Source organism: Barbus barbus (genome assembly GCF_936440315.1).
Source record: "Barbus barbus genome assembly, chromosome: 12".
In the NCBI taxonomy this organism is placed as follows: domain Eukaryota; kingdom Metazoa; phylum Chordata; class Actinopteri; order Cypriniformes; family Cyprinidae; genus Barbus; species Barbus barbus.
The window spans coordinates 32,390,392-32,413,142 of NC_136740.1; the positions used below are offsets into that span (position 1 = coordinate 32,390,392).

The 22,751-nt window shown below is 37.3% G+C and overlaps 2 protein-coding genes across 3 annotated transcripts in view; one reads left to right on the forward strand and one right to left on the reverse strand.

Annotated features, from left to right (window-relative positions):
* Nucleotides 1–6,809, forward strand: part of LOC306877507 (5-azacytidine-induced protein 2-like) — a 29,945-nt gene extending 23,136 nt beyond the window's left edge. The window contains exon 8 of the mRNA XM_079429290.1: nucleotides 3,365–6,809. Coding sequence (XP_079285416.1) covers nucleotides 3,365–3,654 — 290 coding nt within the window. The 3' untranslated portion in view covers nucleotides 3,655–6,809. The remainder of the gene's footprint in view (nucleotides 1–3,364) is intronic.
* On the reverse strand, nucleotides 6,031–19,664 carry LOC306877515 (COX assembly mitochondrial protein homolog). Of its 2 annotated transcripts, XM_079429305.1 has the most exons (5): nucleotides 19,511–19,650; nucleotides 18,366–18,458; nucleotides 9,693–9,783; nucleotides 8,391–8,535; nucleotides 6,031–6,586 (listed from the first exon to the last, which is right to left on the reverse strand). In XM_079429305.1, the coding sequence occupies exons 1-4, from the start codon at nucleotides 19,527–19,529 to the stop codon at nucleotides 8,415–8,417; spliced, it is 324 nt and encodes a 107-aa protein (XP_079285431.1). In that variant the 5' UTR covers nucleotides 19,530–19,650; the 3' UTR covers nucleotides 6,031–6,586; nucleotides 8,391–8,414. The 2 variants fall into 2 exon arrangements, with proteins under 2 accessions (XP_079285431.1, XP_079285430.1); XM_079429304.1 differs by lacking the exon at nucleotides 6,031–6,586 and having other exon boundaries at nucleotides 6,875–8,535; nucleotides 19,511–19,664.
* Nucleotides 19,665–22,751: the final 3,087 nt, after the last annotated feature.

The following is a 22,751-nucleotide window of genomic DNA, read 5'->3' on the forward strand; positions in this document are numbered from 1 at the left end:
TTGGTAGTCCCTGTGTGTCACAGAGGAAAAGCAAGAGGTGCAAATTAGAATGAGTGCTAAAAATGAAGAAGAGCTCCATGTTTATTTCATTGAATGTGGAGACGGCGGGCGGCGGCGTGAGGAAATATGTCTTTTCTTTAAGATATAGCCCTTATATTCCTCTGAGAGATCAGCAACATAATCAGTTTTCAAATGAGCCCCTGGTTGTTTCTTGAGATGAGAAGCAGAGAGTTAGTGATGTGTGTGAATCTGTGCGTCTCCGAGGAGCGGCCGCAGTAATGCATGCCGTGTTTATGTTACTGCACTCGCCATCTGTGCTGGTAAAAATAGTGCTCGCTCTCACTGGTGATCTGGTTTGATTTCAATCTTTATAGCCAGGTGAGTCTTCATCATCAACTACAAGAAAAGAAGAAATTATGTTTCACTAAACAAATTTAAGCCTGTTTTGAGACATAATCAATTTTACATAATCTATTACTTTATGCATATAAAATAGTAAATATTTTATGTATATATTACGTATAGTTATTTATCTTTTAATCTGTATTTGTGTGTATATATATATGTATATATATACAGTGCCCTCCATCAGTATAGGAACAGTAAAGACAAAATTGCTCTGTTGGCTGTGGAGTCAAGACATTTGCAAATATGATTAAAAGATGAATATGAGACAAAACTACAGAAAGTCACATTTTATTATTAGCCGTTTCAACACATACATGTTTTACCAAATAAAAAGAACAGCACTTTTAGAGTTCATCCCACTATCTGATGTGATCATAAGTATTGGGACAGTTGAACATAAGGCAGATATTAAAGATTAAAAGCTATTATTTAGTAGCAGATCCCTTGCACACAATCACAGCAGTGAGTCTGTGACCCATAGACATCACCAGACTCTTGCTCTCATCCTTTGAAATACTTTTCCCAGCCTTTAATGAAGCCAATTCCAATTGTTGCTTGTTTTGGGGAGTTTCTGCCTTTCCTCTCCTCTTCAGCTGCTGAAATTCATGTTCAATCAGATTTAAATCTGGAGATTGACTTGAGCAATCTAAGACTTTCCATTTCTTTGCTCTTATAAATTCCTTGACTGAACTGGCAGGGTGTTTTGGGTCATTGTCCTGATGCAATATGAAGCGCTTCCCAATGAATCTGGGGGCATTTTCTTGAATATTGGTAGCCAAGATGGTTTTGTACCCTTCCTAATCCATTCTGCTACTGTCATCATACATTAAGTCATCAGTAAAGTTGAGAGGGCCTGTTCCAGAGACAGCATGCATGCCCATGCCATGACACCACCTCCACCATGCTTTACAGATGAGGCTGTATGCTTGGGATCATTGCAGTTCCCTTTTTTCTCCACATTAGTGCTTTCCCATCACTTAGATAAAGGTTCATCTTTGTCTCATCGGTCCATAAACACAGTTCCAAAACTCTTCTGGCTCACCTTTGTGCTTTTCTGCAAACTCTACTCTTGTCTTTCTATGTTTGGTGCTGGTCAGAGGTTTGCATCTTGCTGTGTAGCATCTGTAATTCTGTGTCAAAGTCTCCTGAGGACAGTAGATTGTCAGAGCATCACCCAGCTTTCTGGAAGTTGTTGCTGATTTTACAGACACGTCTTAGGGTTCATTTTCACAGCTTTTATGATTTGTCTGTCATCAACTACTGTTGTTTTCTCAGTCGATCAGGTCGTTGTTAGTTGCTGGTGGTTTCCAAACTCTTGATTTCTCCATGCCCTTTGTTTTTGCTAGAGCTCTAACTGACTTCCTCTTTTCTTTTAACGTCCAAATTGCTTGCTTTTCTCTCAAAGTCAGCTCCCTCGTCTTCATCCTGGTTTGTGTGTGTCATCATCGAATGCAAGATTCAGAATACAGAAGTAATGGATATAACTGATACGACACATTCCCTGCTTTTAATATCTGAAGAATTAATGCAACAGGACACAGCTGATCACTTAGAAAGACCTGAGAGGCAACTGCTCCAATACTTATGCTCACATCAGATAGAGGGATGAACTCTAAAAGTGCTGAACTTCTTAGCTGCTAAAACATCTATGTGTTGAAACACCCAATAATAAAATGTGACATTCTGTAGTTTTGTCTCATATTCATCCATCCTTCGGATGAGACGTTAAACCGAGGTCCTGACTCTCTGTGGTCATTAAAAATCCCGGATGTCCTTCGAAAAGAGTAGGGGTGTAACTCCAGCATCCTGGCCAAATTTCTCAATTGGCCTCTGACCATCATGGCCTCCTAATCATCCCCATACACTTCATCACTCTGTCTCCTCTCCACCTGTAGCTGGTGTGTGGTGGGCGTTCTGGCACATATGGCTGCCGTCGCATCATCCAGGTGGATGCTGCACACTGGTGGTGGTTGAGGAGATTCCCCTCTTCTATGTAAAGCGTTTGAGTACCCAGAAAAGCGCTATATAAATGTAACAAATGATTATTTTAATCATATTTGTAAATGTCTCGACTCCACAGCCAACAGAGCAATTTTGTCTTTACTGTTCCAATACTCTTGGAGGGCACTGTGTATATATGTATATATTTACATCTTCTATTGTTTTCTCACATTACAGTATACATATAAAATATATATAAAAAAGACTTCATTTATGTAATCTATTATTTTCTATTATGTAGTAGGAAATAATAGATTAAATATATAATACAAAAAGGATAAATAATTAATAAATAAAATAAAGATATATATAAAAAATACTGATGTATAAATAATCTTCCCATTGATGTATGGTTTATTAGGATAGGACAATATTAGAAAATCTGGAATCTGAGGGAGCAAAAAAATCTAAATATTGAGAAAATCTCCTTTAAAGTTGTTCAAATGAAGTTCTTAGCAATGCATATTACTAATCAAAAATTAAGTTTTGATATATTTACAGTAGAAATTTATGAAATATCTTTATGGAACATGATTTGTACTTAATAATAATATCCTAATGATCAATAATTTTGACTCATACAATGTATTGTTGGTTATTGCTACAAATATACCTGTGCTACTCATGACTGCTTTTGTGCTCCATGGTCATACACACACACACACACACACACACACACACATCTATCTAGATATAGAACATTATGTAAATATGTATATATAAATCAAATTATTTAACATATATAAAATAAACAATTGTGTGTGTGTGTGTGTATATGTTTATTATTTTAGATATCATGCTACTACTACCTAAAACGCTCATTATACTTTGCATGTTTTGATATGAGTTAGTCAGGCTGTTGTGAGTGCACTCAGTAGGCAGCATGTTTTGTAGCTGTAGTGTGTTTGTGGTAGTTTCTGAGGTGTGTAATAAATCTGGAGACTGTCGGTTTCAGCTGCTTCAACTGTTCCAGTGCAGTGCCTGGATGATATGCAGAGAAGCAGCGTCCCTCGTCCTCCCAGCGCGCCTCCACTGCCCTCAGCCCCCGACGGCCCCCAGGAGCCATGGCCCATGCCACGTCCGGCCCCGCTAGGGAGCCCCGGCCTGCGGCTCAATCCCCCTCTGCGCATGAGCTCGCTGGACGACAGCTCCTGGTCCTTCCCCAGCCCTCCCCGACCCAGCGATGCAATGTTCTGGGACCAAACCAAACCCAAGAGTCCTGGCGACTGGGCCCAACCCTACTGAATCCCGGCCCCGGCCCCCCACACCTTACCTGCCTTAACACACACATCCCTCTCTGGATGATCCCGGATGAGCAAATACCTCGAGCAGACTGGGACGGAGAAACCTTTGAGTGGACGCGTTTCTGACTAGGGTTGGGTATTGTTTGGTTTTTATTAATTTCCGATTCTCATCGATTCCCAGTTTCAATTCCAAAAATGAAGTCAAACATTTAGATATCAAACATATATTTGACCCTGGACCACAAAACCAGTAATAAGGGCCAACTATTTGAAAGTGAGATTTATTCATGACCTGAAAGCTGAATAAATCATCTTTCCATTGATGTATGGTTTGTTATGATCGGACAATATTTGTCTGAGATACAACTATTAGAAAATCTGGAATCTGAGGGAGCAAAAAAATCTAAATATTGAGAAAATCTCCTTTAAAGTTGTTCAAATGAAGTTCTTAGCAATGCATATTACTAATCAGAAATGAAGTTTTGATATATTTACGGTAGGAAATCAGTTAGTCAGTTTTGATTTTGATCCATACAATGTATTGTTGGCTATTTCTACAAATATACCTGTGTTACTCATGACTGTGCTCCAGGGTCATATATATTCTGTCTCTCTTTTTGCAAAACAGTTAATTGCTGCTGAATACCATGAACAAAAATCAGCCAGCTACATAAAAACTGGACTCTATTAAGAGATGTTTGTGTGCAAAATAGAGCTGCATGATTCTGGATATATTGTATCTCATGGAATTTATGAATGGAATGACTCACTCAAGATTGATTTGTAAGATGCACACACAGGAATTGATACTATTTTGACCGATTTTAAGTATGCGATTCTGGATTTTCAATTCCCAACCCTATTCCTGACCTAAAATTGTGATTCACTGTCTCCTATAGGCTTGTGTCCATCTCCTGGGTCGAGTCGATCCTATTAAGCGTTACGGATCCTGTCTTGTATTTCTGAATGTGTAAAGGGAAGGTTTTAGTAGCTCAAGCACTCCTCGAAGGTTGTTTCTTTAGAAACACATCTGTCGTGTGTTGATGCCCGTACCATACTGCTGTTCAAATCAGAGAAAACAATGTTTTAGTGCTTAGATTTAGTCAATAAACGAGTGGATCTGTAGGCGGCAGGTGTGTATGTGCAAGTTATTTAGCTTTAAACAGGGTCTCACAGTCAGCCTGGAAATTTCTATGTTAAAGAGTCTTTCTGTAGTAAACGATGTGCTCTTTTTAGGGGCCAAGCACTTGTTGTATCCAGTAGTTTTCATATTCTTTCTTCTCCCGCTATGGAAGTCTATGGCTGCCCATAGAACCGCTTCTGGGAAAGATGTGAAATTTGGCACAAAGATAGAGGACAGTCTCAACATTAATCACACCAAGTTTGGAGTCTCTAACTCAAGCCCTCTAGCGCCACCAACAGCTCAAATTTGCACTCATGTTTATGCTAATCATTTTTGAATAAAAGGTTTAGAAAGAAAAAAAATTATTTGGAAAAATCTATTTTTCAGAATTCCTCTTAAAAAGAAAATTCCTCCGATTTCTTGGCTCATGCCGATTTGATTGCACCCTATGACCTCATTTTGAAAATGTTCCCTCTGTTTCGAGTATTTTGAAAAATCTTCTTTTCTAGCTCCTCTTAGGCCAAAAATCACAAGACTGGTCATTTCACTTTCGTGACGACATACCAAGTTGAAAGATACCCATTATTCCCATGTCGACCTATTTTGAATTTTGTCGTAAAATGCTGTTTTTTTTTTTTACGAATGCATTGGTGTGTTCATGAAGTCATCGTTATCATGCCCTGAAGGTACTCAGAAAGCTTTGGGCAATTATAATATCATTTTAAAAAATGTTATTAACTTTTGAATAGTTTTGCCTACTGGTCTTGATAGATTTCTTAGATTATGCTGAGAACGTCTATACCAATTGTACCATAATTGGCCGAACTTCCTGTCCGCCATTTTTAATTCCTCTGAAAACATTTTTTTGTCTGCTGGCAAAAGCTTATGGATTTTGTGTCGATAGAACAGTTTTCGTTTACCGCATTAACGAATTTGCTGGCATGTTGCCAAGCTGCATCTGAGGCTGTATCTCTGCAAAGCTTCGGCATACTGACACCAAATGTTGTGTCTCACTGTCACCTCACACTGACCATGCCACATCAATTTGGTGATTGTGATTGCATTTTATTTTTCTCAGCTATTTTGACTGAAATTATCTTAATGTCTTTAATCACTTGTTGCGTTTGATCTGATGCTCGCTGCCTTGCTTAGCTCCTCATTCCACGTTGTATTTGTAATTCTCACAATTCTTGAAAAATCAGAAACTAAAGCTGTGGGAACCCTGTTTAAAGTCCACATGAAACAAGCCATTTTACTTCTGTAATCCGATGAGTATTTATTAAGAAAATTGGATTTTATTACTCAGAAATCGATCAAATATGATTGGGTTTCTTCTCAATTTTACGTGTTGATGAATGATTACAAAAACAAGGTTTCTTTTCTTTATAATAATGTGCTCTGATGCATCATTTAAAGTAATTTTTGCATTCAAAGATGTTTCTAAATCTATACAAATCTGAGATGTTAAAGGCATTAATAATGTGCAGAGACACAAGCAGCCTGTGTTTCTAAAGACGGACGAGGGTTTGTCACAGATCACAGTAAAACGTTTCATCTTGATACCAACTGCATTCTGTCATGTTCAAAGAAATGTGAAGCACAAAGATGATGAAAAATCGATTGTATGTGTATATAAACTTATAATAGTGCCACAGGCCAGACTTTGTGTTTAAAAGCTTGTAATGCATTTGCCGATTTGATTTGACAGCGGTCATGTGACCACAATCCTCATCACGGAGAGCCAATCCGCAGATGGACTCTGGAAACCTCTGATTTGACATGAAACATGTTCGGCTCTACTGCGACAGATCTGTGAACCAAAATGCAATGTACAGTAGATTATTTTTAGGATTATTAATCCTGAAAAGTTTGTAAATATTCAATAAATGAATTGTGAACGTTTAGTTTAAGGGTGAAGGTTATTAAAAGGTCTGATGTGATGTTACTGTATCTGTGGAGGGTTGAGATGTGATTCTGTGATGAACTTATGTAATTATTGTAACTTTGCATTTGAAGGATAAATATATTAACTGTATCTGATGCTCTTATGACCTTCAGCACCAACAAACTATTATTTTTGAGTGTTAGATTGTTTCTTGTCTCATATTCACATGGCACACGGTTTATTAAACGATCCGTATAACAACTACATCCAGATGAAAAGATATTAATATTTCAAGCTTTTATGGGGATCACATTTGATACTTTCAGTTTGCATTTTCATAAATAATTAACATTAATAATTATATATATGGCTTCATTATCATTATACTATTTTAAGTAAGGTTATAAATTAATACTTTCATTCAAGGATGCATTAAGTGACTAAAGACATTTATAATGTTCTAAAATATTTTGACTTCAAATAAATGCTGTTCATCTGTGAATCCTAAATAAAATGTATCACGGTTTCCACAGAAATATTGAGCAGCACAACTGTGTTCAACATTGATAATAATCAGAAATGTTTGTTGATCAGTAAATCAGTATATTATTATGATTTCTGAAGATCATGTGACACTGAAGACTGGAGTAATGATGCTGAAAATACAGCTGCGCATCACAGAAATACATTCAGATATTCACATAGAAAACAATTTAAATTATATTACACAATTTTTGTTACTGTACTTTTGATCAAATAAATGCAGCTTCTGTGAGCAGAAGAGACTTCTTAAAAACATTAAATCTTACTGACTTCAGATTTTATATAAATGTGACCCTGGAGCACAAAACCGGTCATAAGGGTCCATTTGTTTTTAATTGAGATTTATACATCATCTGAAAGCTGTATACAGCAATAGGACAATATTTGTCTGAGATACAACTATTTGAAAATCTGGAATCTGAGGGAGCAAAAAAATCTAAATATTGAGAAAATCTCCTTTAAAGTTGTTCAAATTAAGTTCTTAGCAATGCATATTACTAATCAAAAATGAAGTTTTGATATATTTACGGTAGGAAATTTACAAAATATCTTGATGGAACATGATCTTAATATTCTAATGATTTTTGTCATAAAAGAGAAATGTATAATTTTGATCCATACAATGTATTGTTGTCTATTGCTACAAATATACCTGTGCTACTGATGACTGCTTTTGTGCTGCAGGGACACATATATATATGTTTAACATATTTTATGAAAAGTTCACAATTAATATCACCTGTTATTTATATAATTATATTTTAAATAAAAAAGTGTTGCTACAGTGCCAGACACTCAACTACAGAAAGTGAACACTCGTTCAATTAGAACCTCCAGGAATAACTTGATTTCCTGAATCTGAAGCACAAACTGATTGAAAATCATCCAAACACGAGCATCATGAATAACTCCGAGGTTGTATTTTAAAACAAAACAAACAAAAAGCAGCCGTCTGATTTGAGGTTGAGGCAGTAATTCCCCGGGGGTCGGTGGGACGATACACATCTGATGTGATTCAAAAACATTCTCTATGAATTTTTATTAGGCTTTAGGTGCCAGTGATGATTTATGAGAGCTAATCATGAATATAAACCAACAAGACATAGAGAACGTCCATCGGAGACAACAGCGTCTCCAAAAACATCCAGAAATGATTTTCATGGTCCATCATCTTCATCATCCTCACTGCAGTGTTCTTCATCACGTCCATCTACATGCTGGTGGGGAGCTTCTGCTTCCGGTTCTTGGCTGGAATCCCTGTCTGAACGTATTCCTGTTTCTCTCTGAGATACTCCTGTTTGCACTCTTCGAAGAACGCTGGATCCTGATAACTGAGCCAAACCACAAACAGCTTCAGAACACAAACACTCATCAACTAACTAAAATAGAAGAAAACACATTTCTATCCAAATTTATCTTTTTCTCATTTTTTACAAATATCTTGAATTTTAAATTGTGAACATGAAATTACCTTAATAATATATTGCCATAAATATATTTAAATATTTTTACAAAAGTTTTTCAAATATTTCATATTTTAAAACGAAGCCATTCCAATGCTTAACTAAAATAAAACTATGTAACAAATAGCTGATACTAAAAATAATAAAAAAAAAATAACATAATAAAAATTTCATTTTTGCAAATATTTCCGCCTGTGAATGATGCACAATGCTATTTTTTAGGATGCACCAACTAGACCAGAGGTACTTCTTTAAAATGAAAAATATTGTTAAATAAAAGTCATTACACTACATAAAATTGCTTTAAATTATTATTTAATAATAATAATTTATTTGTAAAAATATATTTTGTAATCAAATTCACTTATATTGTTTTAGATATTTTTTAGGATCTCTGGATAAATACACCAACTAGACCAGAAATGGCCAAACTAATATAACATATCAAAAATCAAACCTGATTGTGGGACGAATTTAAAATGTGTTTTAAAAACAACAACAGCAACAAAAATTTTATTATTTTTTAAATCAAATTCTCTATATTATATTGCAATGTATATATTTTTTTATTTATTTATTTATTTATAAATAATTTCAATCAAATTGACAAATTATTTTTTACATTTCAGTTTATTCTTAACCATGCCAGTTTTTAGGATCTCTGAACCAACAGGTGCCCAAACTTTGGTGGGTGTGGGCCAGAAATAAATTATATCCAGCTATATTATAATAAAATGTATTCCATGCAAAAAAAAAAAAAAACGTGTGTATATATATATATATATATATATATATATATATATATATATATATATATATATATATATATATATATATATATATATATATATATAAATAAAAAATTTTTTTTTTTTCAGTGTAAAAAAATATAAAACAAAAAATAGGCACAAAATGATATGATATACTACAATGTTTTTGTTTGTTTTTACGGGACCATTGTGTCTTTTTCCCCTGAAAGAGTTGATGATGAGAAGCTGTGCTGTATTGATGATGAAGAGACTCACTGCTGCGTCAGACACTGTCTCAGAGCGGCGTTCTCCTCTCGACACCGGAACACCATGAAGAAGCCGGCGTCCTTACAGCAGCGATTGAACTCTACAAACACACAACACAAGATTCTCTCTCAAAACACCTTCAACTGATTGATTGAATGAATGAAGGTGTGTGAAAAGGCTGCTGCAGTTTCTGTTATCAGGGTCTGCTCCTGTCAAACATTAATTAGCTCTCCAGTGTCTCAAAGCTCACCAAACATCTCTGTAATTACTGCTTTCATCTGCATGCAGAGCAGATCCAGCAAAACCAATTCCAGAGAGCAGGAGCGTGAGACTAATCTGATACATATGAAGATCATCTGATGCATAAACATGAAGATAAAGACTCATCTGAGAGACCATCGACTCACTTCAGCTGATATTAATGTGTGTCTCTGTCCCTCACTACAATAAAGGGTAAAACACAGGCGGTCTCGGTCAAATCCAGAAAACAAATCCTTAAGAACTGAACAGCGTTTGACTCATTTGCAGATTGATTGGAATTTCTGCTTATTTAAATATTTTAGTGAACATTCATTACATATTATGTAAAATTTCAATTCAGCCATTTTATGTGTAACTTTGTTTATTGCATACAAAAAAAGACATGATTTTTAAATTATATAGCCTAAACAATAAAAAAAATTAGTTGACAAAAATCTCATGCCATTTTCACAAACAAAATTTACAGGAGGCAAACGTTTTTTTTTACATTAAAAAATAAAATCTAAAAAAATATTTTTATGTCCTAAAAATACATTTACATGTATACATGTAATGTTATAAATTCATAACCGCACCTGCAAAATAAATATGGCATTAAGCGCCACATATTACTGATGAGTTATAATAATAATTTACTAAAACACACAGAAAGTCTAAAGCTCTTCACTAGTCTTGACAATATATCTTTAAGAAATATCACTATTATCATTGAATTCTGAATTGATTACATTTTTAAAAATGTAACTATTAACATTTTATGCAAACACAGAATCCCAAAAATATAAAAAGAGAGACAACAAAGAATGTTTGAAAAAAATGTTTCATCGGACACTATTATTGTTAAAATTTTAATAAATTGTTGCATTGTTAAAGTTAAAATTATTAAACAAGTTAAAATTATTATTAAATTATTATAAAAATTTTCACATTTTTTATTTTGTTGATATTTTTGGCTATTTTAGGAAGACAAATAAGACATCTTAATATCCTTATAGATTTTGTTAGATTTAGATTTTGTATCCTTATTTTTAAGGCTCTATTAATTTACAAAGATATTTGGATCTAAATATGACTCAAAAGAGTAAATAAGTAAATTGTACACATTTTCAGTGGTCAAAAACCAAATGTGGGTCACTGTGCACAGAGATGATAATTCTTTTCTTTAAAGGGTGAAGGTCTGAAGAACAAATAATGTTGAAAATAGATATGTATCTTTTTCCTTTTGTCAAAAAATTGCATAATTACACCTGTCTAAGTGCCATAAATATCAGTTCCCTGTCGATATTTCACTCGTACTGCGTCGTATGATGCTGTATGGGAAAGACTCCTTTTTTTCCTCTTCACTGAAGCCTTTTTCAATCACGCAGTGAAATTGCACGTCCATTGGTTCGTGCAGTGCTATAAAAACGAACCAATGGCTCAGCGGCGGCGATGAGCGAGCCTATGGCTATGCAGCCCGCCATAGCCCGCCAAAATGGGCGGGGCCTCTGGCTATATAAGTGGCCAATTCGCCGCCGCATCTCAGATTTCTCTTCAGCAACGAAGATTCTTCCTCGCTGACTATTCGCTGACGCCAGTCCCGCTGAGCACAGCGTCAGCGTGGGATTTCCCCAAGCATGACACGCACTCAGCGTGACCGACTGATGGGAAATCCCACGCTGACATCAACAGGGCTGACTGCTCTCATTGCGAGAGTTTCAGTCTTCACTCTCTGCGCTCGCAGATACCTTTCTTTTCAGAGAGCGACTACGCCCCTCGCACCCTCCCGTTCTCTTCCTCCCAGGGACCAACCAGGAAGAAACAGAGGGGCAGAGGATTCGAGCGGCTGGAGACGAGCAAGCTCACGTCGGTTCAGTGCCCATGTGCTTCGCCATCACCGCAGAGAGAGGATTCGCCGGTCCTCTTCACTCAACCTGATCACCATCTCGCAACAGGCTGGACGAGTAGTTTCTCCTGGGGTGCCAACAAGCCCCCCGCCAACGCTTGTTCCCCCTTCCCGAAGTCCACGACGAGCTCACTAAATCGTGACGCGCTCCCTACTCGTCTCGCATCCGACCTTCTGCTTCCTCTGCCCTCACCTCTGTTGACGGCGCTGAAGAGAAGGGATTATGAGCACCTGCCCCCTCTGGATGAGTCCGTGGCCGCGGCTATCAGGAAGGCGGCGAGGGCGAACCATCCGTCCAAGCTGTGCAGAGCCACGTCTGCACTCGCTGGCTGTGCGATGGACAAGTGACTTCGGCGCTGCACTCCATGGCTGTGCTCCAGGTCTTCCAGGCCAAGATGCTCGCCAGCGAGGAGGCCGGTCTCGACTCTGCTTCACTCAGGGACCTGAGGAGCACGACGGACCTGGCCCTGCGTGCCACCAAAGCCACTGCCCAGGCCATCGGGCGGTCGATGTCCAGCCTGGTAGCGATGCATGGATGCGGCACTCTTCCCTCTCCCACAGATGGGAATCTGCAACCTCAACTACCTCGACGACTGGCTCATTCTGGCCCAGTCAGAGTCAGTTTCAACATCGCACAAGACCCTCTCCTCAGCCACTTAGATTCAACTTTGCTCAGGGTCAACTTTGCCAAGAGCATACTGTCACCCAGCCAAGGAGTGTCGTTCCTGAGGACAGTTATTGACTCGGTGCAGATGACAACAACTGTCTCAGTGGAACGAGCCAAGACGATTCAGCGCTGTGCGGCCTCCTTCAAGGAAGGGACCATCCACCCGCTCAAGGCTTTCCAGAAAATGCTGGGCCTTATGGCAGCAGCTTCACCTGTACTTCGGTTGGGCCTGCTTCGCATGCGGCTCATCCAGTTCTGGCTGAAACAGAGGGTTCCATCTGCGGCTTGGCGTCACGGTTGCCATTGCATAACGGTGACTCGGGCCTGTGTTTCAGCCCTGAACCGTTGGAGGGACCCTATCTGGCTGAAGTGAGGTGTGATCTTAGACACGGCGCACAGAAGGTTGTCACGACAGATGATTCCATCAAGGATTGGGCAGCACTGTGCGAGGTCTCTAGTCCGAAGAGGAGTCGGGTCTCCACATAAACTGCCTAGAGATGCTAGCAGTGTGCTGTGCCTGTCAATTCTTTCTGCTGGACATAAGGAGACACCATGTGCTAATACGCTCAGACAGCAGGTCCGTGGTGTCATACATAATCACCAGGGCGGCCTCGTCTCGAAGCGCCTCTGCACGCTGGCAAAAGGCCTTCTTGTTTGGGCTCAGGCCAATCTGCGCTCATTGAAGGCGACGCATGTGTCGGGCAAGTTGAACCAAGGGGCGGATATGTTGTCGAGGAACAACGTCTCCTCAGAAGAATGGACGCTTCACCTGCTTGCGGTTCAGAAAATCTGGGAGGTCTTTGGCAGAGCTCGAGTATACATCGTCGCCTCCGAAAACAACTCTCATTGCCCAATCTATTTCACGAAGAGCACGGATGCCCTGGCCCACGAGTGGCCCAGCCTTCCGCTCTATGCGTTCCCTCCAATCGCTCTGCGACCACAGGTACTCAGATGAGTCAGGGAACAACGGCACAGGCTTCTTCTAGTAGCCCCCCTTTGGAGGAAACAGCCGTGGGTGTCGGAGTTATTCCAGCTGCTCGAAGCAGCCCTGTGGCCCATTCCCTAGAGACGGGACCTCCTCTCTCAAGCGAACGGCACGCTGTGGCATCCACGGTCCGAGTTATGGGCCCTGCATGTGTGGCCGCTCAACGGGAGTCTTTTGTCCTCCCAGAGCGTGTCTTAAACACTATGGCAGAAGCTAGTCCCCCGTCTACCAGACGCCTCTATGCTCTGAAATGGTCTATTTTCTCGGCTTGGTGTCAAGACCGCGACTTAGATCCGGTTTCCTCCGAGATATCAGTGGTTCTTTCGTTTCTGCAGGAGATGCTGGATAAACAGCGTTCCCCATCCAACATCAAGGTTTACGCTTCAGCCATAATGACTTTTCATGCCCCTATTGCTGGCCGATCGGTGGACAGAAATAGTGCGGTGGTCCAGTTTATACAAGGCGCCAGGAGAATGAACCCCCCACGCCTTCGTACAGTTCCACCTTGGGATTACCAACCATGCTAAGGGCCTTGAAGGGCCCCCCATTTGAACCACTACAGTCCACAAGCCTGAGATCGCTCTCGTTTAAAACCGCCCTGCTGTTAGCACTGGTTAAGCGAGTAGGAGGGATTTTGTTCATTTTATCAGCTTCTGAAGCTACCAAGAGTTCAGTATTGTAACTGCATGTTACCACATTGAGATCCCTATATCTCTGGAATTGAACCATACAGGCATAAAACATGAAAATTCCAAAAGAAAAGTTTCTTAGGAACCAGAATTTAAAATGATACTAAGACATCTCTAATAATTCTTGAGTTACAGCCATGGAAACTTTGGAAAAATAATATTTTTGGCACTCAGAGAGGCATGTTGTATGCAGTTGTTTTGATAGAGGGAAACATGCTACATTTCTAATTTCAACATTATTTGTTCTTCATATATTCTTCTTTGAATACAAAAAGTATCAGCTGTGACCAACATTTGGTTTTCAACCACTGAAAATGGGTCAAATTAAAAAACCTGGACATACAGCTGCATTGAGATCCTTATATCTCTGGAACTGAACCATATAGAGCCTTAAAAATGAAGATTCCACAAGAAAAGGTTTTTAAAAATTTGAATGTAAAAGGGTATTGTATTTATAGAATTACAGGCAAACTTTGAAAAAAGAATATTGATGGCACTTAGATATGTTCAACCCAATTTGATAGTTTCAACATGATTTGTTCTTCAGATATTCCTCTTTAAAAGAAAAAAAAAACATGTACAAAGTGACCCACATTTGGTTTTTGACCACTGAATGTGTGTAAAATGTAACAATTTACCCATGAAGCCATATACATCACAATATCTCTGGAAATGCACCTTATAGGACCTTACAAATTAAAAGTTTGTTATAAACCAAATTCTAAAAGGATATTAAGATACCTTTATGTTTAAAGGCATGCAAACTTCAGAACAACAAACAAGAAAAGTATTTTTTTGCCATTTTTGAAGTCACCATTGGCACATAATGCAACAAAGATTGCTCAAGTCAACAGATTTTCCTAATAGAGCTACCAATCTCTGTGCAAAAATAACGTAATGATGCTGCCATATTTCTGAAGTAATTTTTAACCCACTGTAATTTGGCTCCGAATCTCAGGTGAAAATTGCCATTTTGATCCCCTTCTACAAAATAGTGGATAACTCAGTGAATATACAACCATGACAATTAATATTTTGCCTTTCTTCTTTATTTATGTATTTCTATCACTAGAAAAAAGAAAATCTAAAAATCTCAACACTGAATGACCCCAAAAGGTTTACTAAAAATAATTTTCTTTGGAACAACATGACCTTATCAATAAGTCCATTAGCGTATTAAACACAATCAATGCTCTCATGAGCTCATGTTGACTTTGCCTGATCAAACCTCATGATCAAACGTGGCACATGTGGCAGTTGAACGTCTGAAACTCTGAGATTAAAGCAGCTCTGCAGAATGAAGAGGCTTGTTCTCACTGTGGTCTCAGTACAACTCCAGCCAGCGCTTTCATCAGACTGTCATGCGTGTGCAGAACACGCTAACAATTGTCCCTGCAGCGCTGCGGCGCAGAGGTGTGAAAGCCATGAACAAACGTCAGGAGGGGGTTTCCACACACACACACACACACACACACACGAGGAGAAATACTCCACTACAACAATGACAATCTCAGTCACTGAGAGCAAACACTGCCACACACACACACACACACACACAAACACATTCGGGTAGTATCCTCACAATTATATTCCTTCTTAGAGAAAAAGTTATCTGTGAGGATTTCCAATCAGGTTTTAGACCATATCATAATACTGAGACTGCTCTCATTAGAGTTACAAATGACCTGCTCTTATCATCTGATCGTGGTTGTATCTCTTTATTAGTGCTACTAGATCTTAGCGCTGCGTTCAACACTATCTATCACAAAATTCTTTTGAATAGACTAGAAAACTTTGTTGGCATTAGTGGAAGTGCATTAGCATGGTTACTTAAATCGTACTTATCTGACCACCATCAGTTCGTAGCAGTGAATGAAGAGGTATCATACCAATCACAAGTGCAGTATGGAGTACCTCAAGGCTCAGTACTAGGGCCGCTACTTTTCACGCTTTACATGTTACCCTTGGGAGATATTATCAGGAAACACGGGGTTAGCTTTCACTGTTATGCTGATGATACTCAGCTCTGTGTTTCTTTGTGGCCCGGCGAAAAATACCGAATGGAATACATAGTCTAAATAATCTGTATTATCGGCCAATATTCTGCCAAAATTAAAGCCTGTGAATTTGAACATTTGAAAGTGCAGAATTTAGGACATAAATATTTGTATTGTAACAGTGTTACAGTGTTTTTTTTGTAAATTTAATTTGAAATATTATATTAAAATCTATATCTGATTTATATATTAATATAACTTGTTTGTCATTTAAAAAAATATCCTACATTGGTGCCGGGCAACGATTAATCGCATCCAAAATAAAAGTTTTTGTTTACATAATATATGTGTGTGTACTGTGCATATTTATTATGTATATTTAAAGACACACACATACCATATACATTTAGAAAATATTTACATGTATATATTTATATTCATATAATTTATATTAAATATAAATATATTTAATATATAAGCATAACATATTTTTCTTAAATATATGTATGTGTATTGTATTTATATATATATATATATATATATATATATATACACACATCAATGAGTGGGATGAACTCTAAAAGTGCTGTTCTTTTTATTTGGTAAAACATGTATGTGTTGAAACGGCTAATAATAAAATGTGACATTCTGTAGTTTTGTCTCATATTCATATTTTAATCATATTTGTAAATGTCTTGACTCCACAGCCAACAGAGCAATTTTGTCTTCACTGCTCCAATAATTATGGAGGGTACTGTATATATATATATATATAATATACACAGTACACACACATATGTTATGTTCACAAAAACTTTTATTTTGGATTTATTTTGAATTGTGATTAATCGTTGCCAGCACTAATACATATATATATTTATTTATTTATTTTTTACCTATTTTCTCTCTCCTTTTTTACGGCCATGTCAGCTTCTATGGCTTAGCCAGGTTTAGTTATACAAAATTAAAAACTAAAGATGTTTACGATTCATTTTTCTAAAACCAGATTTGGATTTACTTGTTTAAGTCTCTATTTTTTTTTTGGTGAATTGTATTGAATCCAGTTAGGGTCACTTTGGGTCAACGGAAAGTGTTTTTCATTGTTTCTCAGACAGACACCCATAAAGTCACCTGATGCATTATTATGTTTGTATTTTTAGTACCCAACGCTCTGTTCTGAAACCTCATCAGCTGCATTTTGAGGGATCACAGACGCTCACACACTCTCATGAGGGTTCATACGAGACAGCGAGCAGCTCACTAACTACTACATCAGAGCCAGCTGGTTTGTGACCCGTCACCCGTTTCCTGCTATTATGTGTGGAGTTTAGCTCGGTGAGAATGAGAGGAAACCCGAGCGAGATGATGTCAGGTGAGGGTGAATTTGTGCAGGGGTCATGCAGGGTCAAATTTCCAAACCTCTCTTTAGATTTTCAGACCATATTTAACATAAATGATTCATGGAGCATTATTTTCAGCTTTATATTTGGTATGTATTATAGTCGTCTGTAAATATTTAAATTTTTCAGGGTTTTTTTCCTTTTTCCTTTGTGCATCACTGCCATCTTACTATGAATAAAAAATGCATGTATGCACATGAATTAATAGAGATCTATTCACTTAAAAGTTGGCTTTTCTAAGGGTAGTACCTCTAAAATCATGGCCTAATGTCCAATTTAACATGCAGCAGCAGAAATACCATGACACAAAATGGGCTGATGGCATAAAACTTGCCAAGTTCAAGGGTTTATGAAAAAGGCATTTGTTAGGGCAGTATGCAATATTTCAAGGTGGCTCAGTGTGCATTGTCCTATACGCTAAGTTTAATAGTTTCTCATGCGCACATAAAAGTCTGTATATTTTTTATTTTTGCAAAGGCTATGTAATATGGTGCTAAGAATGTTGTGAGAAGAAGAAACCCAAAATGCATATAACCTGCATTTTGCATAATCAAAAAATGTACCTTCATTCAGTGTACACGTAAAAATGTACAATACATTTATTTTCATTCAATTCATAAATTTCTATTATAAAAAAAACTAAATAGGGGCAAAAGTCTGCAAACACAAAATGCTTTTCCATACTCCGCTTTCTTTTTTCCATACTTTTCCAGACCTGGAAAATCCTTAAATCAAACCCTGTATGGGAGGTTTGATGTGTACTGTATGTGTTCACTGTATGATATTCATAATTCATACCGTCCACAGGTTGAGTGCATCTCTCTTTGGCTTTCTCCCGCATCAGCTTAGGAATCAACACATCTTTCTCCACGTGTCTCAGCTGCGGCTCCTCTGTGGAGGAAAAATAACATTTAGTCATTTATCCAAAGTGATTTACAAATGAGGACAACAGAAGCAATCAAAACAACAAAAGAGCAATGATACACAAGTGCTGTGATGAGTCTAGCCTAACACAGCACACAAGGGCTTTTTTATATAATAAATAAAAAGAAAACAAGTAGATAGAATAGAAAAACAGACTAGGGAACGCTAGTGTTAGAGGGTCTCTTTTGTTTTTCTGCGCAAAAAATAAATATCATACATTTTCCCCTGAATTACAGACGACACCCACTAAAATATCATTCAGTGTAACAATCTTAAAAAATCTATTTATGACATATTAAAATATGGAGTTGTAATTTTACTTTTTTTTTTTTAAATTGCCACTATCTTAGGTTTTGCCCATTTGTCAGTAAGATTTTTTTACTCATTTAAAACACAAGAAAACTTAATATGCTTTCTTATTCTTTTATATATTTTAATATGTACAAGTCAGAATAAGCATGTTGTTTGAATTTTTACATAAATATTGTGTTACACTGTGACTGAATGACAATATAACATTATTGCAACCAAATTTATTCTCCAAAAACTTATTTGAAACCTTAAAAGTAGACACTTTACTTACATTTAATGTGCTTTCTATGAACATAAAATCACTTTTGTAAGTTTCTTTTGATGCAGACACCGTCTTTAACCCATAAATAATAATAAAACGAGTCAAAAGAACAGAACAAATAAACAGAGAACGCTAGAGGGACATTTTTATACTAAATAAGATGAAAACAAGTAGTTAGGTTAGAAATAGAATAGAGTACAAGTGTCAGAAAGTCAAGTGTTGTTGTTTATAAATAAAAAGAAAACAAATAGAATAGAGTTTGAGTTAAATAACAAGATTCATCCCGATTCACTCCGAATGACTCCTGATGCCACAGTATGTGATCAAGAACCAATCAAATGTTTTTATAAAACATATAAGATAATAAAAGATGATTTGTGAGCAGGAGTCTGTAACTAGTGTTCTATTCACAAGCATTCCGGCGGAAATCAAAATCTTCCTGTACCTGCTTTAGACGGATCCATTTACACCTCAGATACTGTTATTAATCACTAGATTGTGTTTATTATTGTGAAACATTGATGCGTGTTCAATGTGACCCTCTGTGTCGCGTGTTTAGCGCCGCTGCTTCATTCACTTCCGGTCTGTGACGTCGACGTAAACCACAAGAGCTTCTGGTCGTTGTAGTTCTGCGGAGCTCAGGATGAACTACACTCAGTTCTCCTGACTACTGTATGCTAAAACTAATCTGACTGCTGAAATAATTGATTAAAATATTAATAATTAAAATAAATAAATTATAATATAAAAAAATCAATATAGAGGAGCTGTTTATTAACATGAAAAATCACTTCATAAATATGATTGACTGCTGTTGAAGCTTTTTTGTTATATATTATATTTAATACTAATTTAATTAGACATAAACAATTATAGATATTTTATTTTTATTTATCCTTTATTTTACCAGAATAGCCCCGCTCAGACTAATCACATGAAGAATACGACGCAGGAGATTCAGCAATAACTAAAATCAAACACAAATGTGTATTTTTGCTTATTAGTCTGGTTGAATTGGATCATCGAAGGTCAGTAACAAAGACATTGGTTAATAAAATGGGATTAAATACATAAATGATATTTGTTTTATTTAACATCTAATTATTGCAGTTTATATAATATTCTGAGCTTGCATTTGACTGTTTTTATTAATTTCGAGGAATACTGAATGTGTTTTTGTGCAGTGAGATGAGTAAATAATGTTCATATTTACAGTAAGATGTTACTTCATGTTACTCCTGATTTCTCTCAACATGCACCAGAGCTGTCACTCAATACATCAGAAACTAGCATTATTCATTTGAAAAAAGTAACTCAGATATTTCCTTCTAAATGAAAAAGCAATGCTTTACTTAACTTGAAAAAAGTAATCTGATTACGTTACTTGTAATGCGTTCCCCAGAACACAGTGTGTGTTCACCTGATTTGTGATGCTGCGCGTGCAGAGCAGTCAGACGCGTGCGGCGGTGTTCACACCTGTGTCACCTGTCGCAAGAGAATCTCTCTCCATTGTGCAACAGCAGCTCAGATGCACCGCAGGTCTGTCACTGGATGTGTTTGTGCAGAATTTCCCACAGCAGACTAAAGCTGAACATCAGAGAGCGTCTGGCTGCTGTTAAACGCCATCAGACAGACCAAGCCACCTCAAAGACAAATTTCATCACAGACAGCTGTACATCAGCCTGAGAGAGTCACACACACACACACACACACACACACACTGATTTCACCCGTGCTTCTCACAGCTGGACAGTACTGGACTCAAATCACATTTCATCAAGGACTGAAATCACACTCACTGACAGTGTAATGCATTACAAGAAACGCGAGTCATGTAATCAGATTACTTTTTTCAAGTAACTAGTAAAGAAATGCATTACTTACTAATTTAGAAGGAAATATCTGAGTTACTATTTCAAATGAGTAACGCTAGTTCCTGTGTTTCTGATGTATTGACTGACAGAAATCAGGAGTGAGTGCAGAGCGTTGTGTGTGAACATGTTACTGTAAATATGAACATTATTTACTCATCTCACTGCACAAAAACACATTCAGTATTAATATGCAACATTCAGTAAGTTAAATGCAAACTCAGAACAGTATATAAACCTTTAGATATTAGACGTTTCTTTCAGCCTGAGGCATATTCATTTCACTTTTTGGTGTGAAAGGGCTTTTACATTGACCAAAAATATTACTTTTTATATTAAAAACAATATTGAAAAGTAATGCAAAAGTAATGTAACATATTACTTTCCATAAAAAGTAACACAATATTGTAATGCATTACTTTTAAAAGTAACTTTCCCCAGCACTGCGAGTAATAATATGTTGTCTGACTGATTCTGGCATTATTTGGCATTATTGCTGTTAATGCTTTTATTTCTGTTTTAAATCCAGATGTTAGCAATGAATCTCCTTTTTGTTTTTCAGAGAGAGACCTTTTTTCATACCTTTTTGTATTGTTCAAGACTTAAGCCTTTATTTGATGGTTTGCAATCTTTTTAATGGTTTTAATGAGAAGTTTTCTGTGCAAACGTTTGGGCTTTAAATATGTTCAAAAACGAAAGAATGAGTGTCAATTGCTTAATTAGATTTTGGGTAAAGCAAAAATGGCCATTTACATAAGCAGAAGAGATCAAATTGAGCAAAAAATGTATTATAATGTTGAAGGTGTTTAAAGCTATGATCAAATCAAGGCTTTTAACTCGTTGATTTTCGTTTTTACAAAGCAATGGACTCCTTAAATATTTTTGAAAGAATATGGTGTCATAGAGGAGCTTTGTCTTCTGTTATTGAAAATAAACTTCATTTTGCACTCTTTTTATAAAATGGTTTAAAATTGTGAAAAAATTTTGTTATGTGATTTTATGTGAAAGTACAAAGTACTACTATTTCAAAAGGCAATTCATAAATCATGGCATGACAATGACTGATACAACCAAACCTCAGAAGGTCAACCGTGGCCTCAATAATCAGAACTTTCTGCAATGAGAACCGGTAAATTATCAGCATGCACTAAACATTATGCTACTCTCAATTGTCAAATTTCATTGGCCAGCGGGCAACCATCCAAGTACCTGGACAACGTGGGCCAACATTACCATGTGTGCGGCTATATCAGAAGATGGTGTGGTGGGACGCAGACCTCATATTGGACCATATAATGCAGCTCTCCTTGTCACCTTTCTTGATGAGCTCGATCAGGTTTGTAGAGCTGAAGGTGTGACCTATGTCATTGTGTGGGACAATGTCAGGTTCCATCATGCTCATGTGGTGCAAGCATGGTTTCAGGCCCATGCACAATTTACCACCCTGTATTTACCCCCATACTCTCCCTTCTTTAACCCGATTGAGGGATTGTTCTCCGCATGGAGATGGAAGGGTCATGATAGGCTCCCTCATGAACAAGTCACTCTTCTCCAGGCCATGGATGACCCCTGCAATGACATCACAGCAGACCAGTGTCAGGCCTGGATTGGCCATGCCTGAAGGTTTTTTCCAAGATGTTTGGCTAATGAAAACATCCATTGTGATGTAGATGAGAACCTGTGGCCAAATCCACAACACAGAGTTGATGACAATGTAGAAGTACAGTAATCACTCCTGGTTTGTTTCTTACAGTACAAGCAAGCTGAGGAACACTGCATTTGATGTTTTACAGTACTGTCTTTTCTTTTCTATTT

Bases quoted from the DNA above. Each gene is read 5' to 3' on its own strand.
- LOC306877515 (XM_079429305.1), bottom strand. The intron at 9,784-18,365 runs GTATGAATTATG...GTGTGTTTGTAG, and splicing joins ATGCACTCAACCTGTGGACG to AGTTCAATCGCTGCTGTAAG. The intron at 8,536-9,692 runs GTGAGTCTCTTC...GGTTTGGCTCAG, and splicing joins AGACAGTGTCTGACGCAGCA to TTATCAGGATCCAGCGTTCT.